The sequence below is a fragment of the Pseudorasbora parva genome, chromosome 21, assembly GCF_024679245.1.
Source record: "Pseudorasbora parva isolate DD20220531a chromosome 21, ASM2467924v1, whole genome shotgun sequence".
NCBI classification, from domain to species: domain Eukaryota; kingdom Metazoa; phylum Chordata; class Actinopteri; order Cypriniformes; family Gobionidae; genus Pseudorasbora; species Pseudorasbora parva.
The window spans coordinates 34,831,104-34,839,463 of NC_090192.1; the positions used below are offsets into that span (position 1 = coordinate 34,831,104).

General features: G+C 34.1%; 1 protein-coding gene across 1 annotated transcript; it reads right to left on the minus strand.

The window, feature by feature from the left end:
• Positions 1–665: 665 nt before the first annotated feature.
• On the minus strand, positions 666–7,055 carry LOC137055707 (uncharacterized). Its single transcript, XM_067429587.1, has 15 exons — positions 6,939–7,055; positions 6,471–6,534; positions 6,145–6,292; positions 5,486–5,536; positions 4,067–4,447; positions 3,762–3,863; positions 3,414–3,646; positions 3,156–3,334; positions 2,987–3,077; positions 2,541–2,888; positions 2,318–2,435; positions 2,119–2,210; positions 1,159–1,273; positions 931–1,032; positions 666–841 (listed from the first exon to the last, which is right to left on the minus strand). Exons 1-15 carry the CDS (start codon positions 7,001–7,003, stop codon positions 666–668), a joined length of 2,265 nt encoding a protein of 754 aa, XP_067285688.1. The 5' UTR covers positions 7,004–7,055.
• Positions 7,056–8,360: the final 1,305 nt, after the last annotated feature.

Below are 8,360 nucleotides of genomic sequence, written 5' to 3' on the forward strand. Positions count from 1 at the left end.
TGTTTCTCACAGGGAAAAAGAAAGAAAGAAATACAGCTTATTACATATTTCTTCAGGATATGTCTATTTTATATGCTCAGGTTTAGCCCTCATCACTGTCTGTTTCATCAGAGTTGTAGTTTACTGCCTCAGTTTCTTCATCAGAAATGTTATCAAATAGAATGCTGTCAGAAGCCTGTCCCAGAACACATTGTCGGTATAACATCCTAGCATTATTTTGCAGAAACTGAAGATCTTCCAGTTTTCTCTTGAGAAGGCACAGTAGTCCATTGGCGCTCTCCTCTGAAAGCTCAAAGTCACTGTCTACACAAAAAGAAATGAAAGCATTGAAGAGGATAAATAAAATCAATCCCTAATGTTTTTTGAATTATTGCATTTGTTATGGATACTCACTGTTAGTTTGTATTTGAACTGAGAGATCCCTCAGGGAACATTCAGCTTCCTTCAATGATTGCCAGTGTTGCTTCACCTCCATCACTATGATCTGCTCCTCCTCCTTTAGTCGGGAAAGCATCATGAACCGGTCAAAGACCATCTTCTTAGTTGAGAGGTTGCCATTACCTGCAATTAATGAAGGTCCAAAAATTGCCATATTTTAAACACTGAGGAGGACTGTATTAACCTCAGACAAATACTTATCAAATACACTGAATATTTTTTTTGAGTTAATTACTAGTGACAGGGCACTCCCATGGCCATTGGAAATTATCAGCTGTAAGCAGTTCATCCACGGAAGGAAGCTGGTGGACTGACTGTTCATTGAAGTCCTTAATGGCAGCTGCCAAGGTTGACTTGTCTTCGTTAATTTTCCTCCTTATTTTGTGCCTTCTCTTGTTGCTATCTAATAAATCAACAAAATACATTATTATAACATCATTCAAGTTCATTCCTTAGCTTAATTATTTTTTTATCATCATCATCTTATCTGACCTGTCTGATGGTACAGATTCATTTTTCTCAGCTTTATGCTGACATAAAGGCCGCGAATTCTGCCCTCAAGTCCAGTGTCATCCTTTGCACTTGATACTACATCTAAAAAAAAAAGAATTAGCTTTACACATTTGATATATTTTACCTTCTGTGCAAAACCTTTATTCTGGGAAAAATGTTATTACATAAAAAAATTAAAACAGGCTCTTTAAAATGTAGGCCTATTACCTGTGGCACACTGCTGGACATCACTGACCCACTGCTGAATGTCATCATTACTAACATTAAGCTCAGCCTGCAGGCTTTCAAAGCTCTCTCTTTCCACTTTCAGTCTTTCGGTTGTCTAAATACATATCAAAACACTATCAAATTAATTTGATCATAAAGGTTTATAGTTCAACAATGTATGCAATAGATGTAATTGCTTAAATTATGTTATAGGGTTAGTTCACCCCAAAATGAGATTAATTACTCTTCCTTATGTCGTTCTACACCTGTAAGACCTTTGTTCATCTTTACAACACAAATTAAGATATTTCTGATGACAGAAGGCTGTAAGATATCCTTTCACATACTGGTGCACATACCACATACACATAATTTTGTAACTACCACTTTGATGCTTTGAAAAGTTCATAAAGACATCGTAAAATTAATCCATATAAATCAAGCGATTTAGACCGCATTATCTGAAGAGAATCGATCACTTGTTATGATGAACAGATGAAGAATGAACCTCATTGGTTACGCAGCACGTTTGAGCCTCGCAAGAGGTTTGCTCTCGTGTACATTAGTCAAGTTCGGTTGCTTACGTTTGCTGATCAATGTTTACATGCTAGTAAAAGCCTAAATTAAATCTGTAAGTCATAACACCCAATCGATTTTCTTCAGAAAATTTGGAATAAACCACTCAATTTATTTGGATTATTTTTATCTCTTTATCGAGTTTGGAGTTTTTGAAGCATCAAAGTTCCAGTAACAAAGGCAGTCTATGGAAGGAAATTTGACAGCATTCTGTCATCAAAAATATCTTAATTTGTGTTCTGAAGATGAACGAAGGTCTTGCAGGTGTGGAACGGCATGAGGGTAAGTAATTAATGAAAGGGTTTTAATTTTTGGGTGAACTAACCCTTTAAATGTACTTTTTGTACAATAAGAACAAGGTTGACTTTAGCATCAGTAAAATACCTTAATGTATCGTTGAGACAAACATTTGGCCAGATTTTCAGACTTCCGTTTGTTCCATGCAGAAGCAAGAACAGTGAGCATGTCTGAACGTGCTATTATTAGATGGTCAAAAAAATATATTAAAAAAAGTTATAGTCATAACTCATTGATACTTAGAAATAACTATATGTTAAAAGTAGTGTTTATCTAATGTTTTTACCAGCTTTGGACATGTATTTAGTGCAAATTGCAGCTCTCGACAAGAATGAGTTGACTTGCTCCACCTCTTCTCCAATTGTAAGACCAGCTCCTTCTTGGTTTCTTCCAGACCATTTTATCTACCAAAAACAAAAACAAAACAGACAATGGCTGTTCAAATAAAAGTACATGTCCTTACCACAAAAATATTATTCATATAATTTAATGTAAAGAAAAAATCTTACCTCACAACTCCACTGATGTGCTTTGGCATGCATAACTGATAATAGTGGCCGCATATTTAATAAAGGCCTTAGCTCTGGACAGTGTTCCACCACTCTCTTTAAGTATGGCCAGTACTTGCAGGCGACATCTGAGCAGAAGAATGACACATTTTCTTTTGAAAGGGCCTTTTGAAGGAACAGGGGATATGCGAATATTTCCCCTCTAAACATATTTAGGCCCTTTAAAAGTCCTCCATGTCGGCACACAACAATCTCAAGGCCTTCCTCATCAATCTTTGATGTTGACTTTTTTGCAGACTCCTTGGCTGCTGTCCATTGAGAAGAGCCACACACCCCTTTACCTGTGGCCTACAAGACATTACAATAAAATGAATAATAATATGAATAATAATAATATAGTTGGGCAATATGAATAAACAATATGACAATAAGTTAAGGGTTATTACATGCTTGGTCTTTTCATGAACATATCCCACAAAGGAGGAAACATCTTCATCCTTCATTATAAATGTCCCATCGAAGTATCCCTTCTCTGTGCTTAATTGTAATGAGAAAGAGAAACATGATATATAGACAGTTAAGTAGTACAATAAAAAATAAAGAAAAAAAACATACCCATGTGCATTATGGAACCTGTACAGCTTCCTGTTACCATCCACTGAGATGGCATGCATGGACGGACTGCAAGCAGGACATTTAAAAGGCTGTACACCACAAAGCCTCTCAACCTCATGCTGGGCAAAGGTCCACTCCAGCAAGGCCTTCTGAAATGTGTCTCCACATATTTTACCACTCTGTTGAAATAACCAAACCAATAATTTTATCATTTTAAAGAAACAAACATCATGTAAACAATATACACTGAATATTTACCCTGCCATTGTATTCTGTTCTCCGATCAAGCATTCCAAGGAACCCTTGACGAGATAGACCTGGAGCAAAAAGTTTTAAATCCAGAAAAGACCTAAAAAGGCCAGCCTCATACACGGTCTCAAAATGTATAGAGGCTGGCCAGTACCCAGAGTTGAGGAGATCACTCAGCCCCACTTCCCATGTTTTCCCACAGCATGAGCTCTCCAATGATGGCAGGGTGAGATTGTACCGTCCTATAATAAAAAAAAGTTCACTTGCATCACAACAGATTTAAAATTCCATGCAGATATTACATGCAAGTATTAATCATTTGTGTTGTTATCATAAAGAGAAAAAACTTAATCTTACCATTAAAATTTATTACAATAATGGGCTTGCCACTGATCAACCTGCACAAACTTTCTGAACAGGCACAAATTTTCTCTGGTAAAAGTAGTGGAAGATATCGGACTAAAAATTCAAAAGCAAAACAATGATTATAAACTCCTTAAGGATTCATAAACAAGGTAAAATTAAATATAGTCTAATATATATTTATTAAAAATATGATAATATATCATAACTATTTAAATATATATTATAATTATACACTAATGAACAACCATTTAAAATGTACAGACTGAAAAGAATGATGGGACCCATGAAAGGCATACCCTGTTCAGAGAGCTCAATGCCCTCGGAATGTCTCTTCACTGCAGTGGTTGGACACAATGGCTTGAAGAACCCATGGGCCATAGAGTCTCTGTTATGAAGAGGTAGGTGCTGATGAACATCTCCATCACACACGGTGCATAGAAACTGCCTAGGTAGACAGTCCCTGCACCGTACAATAGACTCTGCTGTAAGACAGTGTTGGCATATGTGTTTCTGAACATTTTCAGCTGCCAAAAGATTCTTAATCATGGCCTCCCTTGCAATGTTCCATCTTTCATGGCTTAGGGATTGCCTCTTTTGCCAGGTAGTGGCAAAAGACACCTCTTCAGGCTGAACACACTCGTCATTTAGGATATGCTCCAATTCTTCAATGAGTGAGGCTTCATGGAAGGAGAAACAAGAAACAGCGTTATAGTCAGTACACAATACAATCAGTTTTATGGAGATATTGTACAAGTATCTCGGTAATACTTTAAAATACTGATCCTTCATGAATGAATAACTACATAGGAACAAATGAGTAATGGAAATTATTAACACTCTAGTAACTGATATTAACTAACAAGAAACTCTGATTAATGAATTAGTAAGTTACAGTGCTCAGTTGAAGGTGGTAGTTCACTATTAGCTAATCAGTAACTTCTGTTTTTTTTCATAGCTCCATGAGAACTACTAAGGACTACAGGTTCATAATTAATGTGAATAATGTATAATTAATTCTAAAGTAAAGATCATGGTAACCCACTAGCAATGACTGAAGTATTACCAATTCTTTAAGAAGGAATCACTAATTATTTGGATCAGTATTCTAAAGTGAGAAACATGGTAACTCTCTAGTAACTACTGAAGTCATTGTAACATTTTGAGGTTTTTGTATAGTTTTGTACAGTAATTCATTCTGATGTATTTGGTAACACTTAAGCAATAAGCAATTACTAGTGAGTTAACGTGATCTTCACTTTAGAATACTGATCCAAATAATTAGTGATTCCTTCTGTGGATTTGGTAATACTTCAGTCATTACTAGTGGGTTACCATGAATGTCTCTTGAGAATTAATTATACATTATGCATTATTCATGTTAATTATGAACCTGTATAAGTTATTAGTAGTTCCCTGGGAGGTTTGAAAAACAATAGTTACTGATTAGCTAATAGTGAACTACCTAATTTGACTGAGCACTGTAACTTACTAATTCATAAATCAGAATTTCTTGTTAGTTAATAGTAGTTACTAAAATGTTAATAATGCATTACTATTTTGTTCCTGTGTAGTAACTCATTAATGCAGGATCAGTTTTCTACAGTGTTACAAGGATCTCATTTATTTAAAAAAATGCTATTATGTAGATTGCAGCAGGCAGAATATTACTTAAACTATTAACCAGATGCCATTCCATATAACCATAGTGTAGTTACCAGTTTCTGCTCGATAAACAAATTCCTCTTGGATGGGCACACTGGTGGGACCTTTAAACAAAATAAAATTAAAATAGTTTTTGTGTTAATTAAGCAAATATAATAATACATAATGCTTTGGGGTTCTATATGTAATTAAGAGCACATAAAGATTAAACAGACTGCATAAATCTAAACATTTATTGAATATCGAGAAACACACAGGAAAAAATACTATAGTAACTTATAATAAATACTATAGTGTTTTTGAACCATACTATAGTAAATTGTAATATAATATATATATTATATTATTGTGTATTTACAACACTTATATGCTGTAACAGCATTCTGTAGTATTAACTATACTGAACTGAAAGACTGTAACGAATACTGTAGTATACTTTAGTTTTCACTACAGTAAACTGTAAAGTATATTGTTGTATAATATACCCTATAGTTATAGAAAACTTACTACAGTATTGGGTAAAGTAAAATATATATTACTATAGTTGTTATGTTACCACAACAAATTAATTCAAGTACTTTACTATAGTATGGTTTAAAAATACTATAGTATTTACTATAAAGTATTAGTATTTTTTAATGTGGGAAATATAAATCACAACTGGAAATAACAGCAAATTTAAACAATAACTGTGAATTTACAACTGTCTCACCGAGGTTAGGAGCCTTTTTTTTTAATTTTTGTTTTATTGAGGGATTTTTTCGAAGCGACCTCACAACATTCCCATTTCTGTCCCTTTGCCTCCATTTCACAGTTGTAGGATGTGGCTTCGCCCTCTTGGCTGGCTTTTTTTCTTCTTTCTAAAAAATAGTATATAGTATAAAATGCAAATAGTATATTGAACAGGTTTTAAAGTAGTTTATGCTTGCATTACATTAACAATACATTACCCTATATAACTGTTCATTTGTAGTTTTCTTTAAAATTATTTAACATGGAAAAAAAAAAAAAAAATTAAGATAAAATTTCTAAAGTTACCTGTATCTGATCAAGAAACACATCTCCAAGCACAAGTGCTGCTTCTAAAGAGCCTGTGGACATTCTGCTTGAACAAAATGTAAAATAGGGGAAAATTACCTACTAAAAACAAGTTGGGCTAAGTCAGGTTTACAGTGAATTGATTAATTCACACATCTGTGATCTACACGTAATGCCTGGCATGGGCATACAGTAGTGTGAGCTCATCATCATAACGTAACCAAAAAACATATGATGCATCAATAAAAAGTAATGGTTGCGCACAGTTGACCCTCACTAAATGTTATCCCTAAAACATTTAATGAGAAATTATTTTAAACTGATATTAACCGCCTGACAACTGTAGGCCGACATGAGCATGCTCACTTAGAAAAGTTCGATTAATTGTATTTACAATAATTTGAGTTAGCAATAACTGATACTTTTTAAATATATAATTACATATATATGTTTTTGCTAATTACTTACTCGGTATTCTGATGATTGACGACTTGGACTATGATGACGTCGCACGAGGTGAACTTGAGCACCATACAATGAGGGGGCGGGATATGATGGCGCTAAAACAAATGCTTTTGATTGGTTTTCAAGCGGGAGTGGGTGGTTCCTAAATCAGCAAAGGAATATTTATTGCTTTATTTCTTTGTTTATTTATATATTTATTGTTTATAGTTTTATTATTACAAATACAATCACAACCAAATAAAACGCGTTTAACATTAAAAAAAAAGCAGATAGAACAAGTAAACAAGCAATAATTTATTCACATTGAATTAATGAAGCTTCTGCAAGCATTTTTCTTTCCCCGTCGGGGATTGTTTAGAATTACACTGTAAAAAAAAAACCTCAAATTATTATGATCCTCAGTTGCGCTATAGATGTAGTGGCAACATTCGTCCCCACTCGAGATAATGATTGAGTAAGTTATATACAATACGTTTCTGTAAAAATAATAATAATAATAATAATAATAATTCGAAATAAGTATTCTAAATCAATATTTCTGCATGCTGCTTCGGCACATGCACGAGATGAAATCGTGAATCTTCGTCCGATTGAAGGGGCGGGACGATGATGATGATGACATTGACTATAATAAATATCTGCGTGCAATACATACGCATTGTCAATCAATGGAAGTTTAACGGGAGGGTGTCGCGTACCATACATACGCCAAATGTGACTTTGGCGTGTAAATACTACGCCAAATGAAATTGCAAACTCGTGGTATAGATACGCAGTAGCAGGAGACTGGGTTGATTTTAAACCAAATAATAAATCTATACATTTCTAACACAACTCAAAAAACATGACCGTATTTACTGAATATTTTACTACACATAAAATGAAGTGAAATAAAAAATAAATCTATTTTTCATTTGCTCTGCATTACTAGACAGGGAAAAAGTTTAACTAATTTAACTAAAACAGCATAATGATCTACTGACGTTAAGGAATCAATGTAAATTGCATCCCATAACCTAGGATCCTTTCCTAGCGCATAATTTTTGGCTATGAGCAGGGATACATTATGCAACAGTTCATAAGCTAAATTAAACAAATAAATCAACAGAAAAACAAATTGTGCCTATTCGTGCTGATGAAAGAGGTGGATGAGTAGCTGTAAAACAGAGATAAGGGCTCGAGGATGGGTTGACTCTGCCGTCATGAAATTAACTGATATTGTTCATTCAAGAGACATTTCAAATTAAAGCTTTTGTTAAGGGGATTGTGGAAAATATCAAGAGTCCATGATTTTAGGACTTGATTTGAATGAGAGCTTTTTTGGAATCCACAACAAACATAGTGATGAGAACACACAATACAATTTAATTAGAAAGTATAATACATTTAACAAAGCTAAAGCTATTTCTTTTGCATAGTGCATGG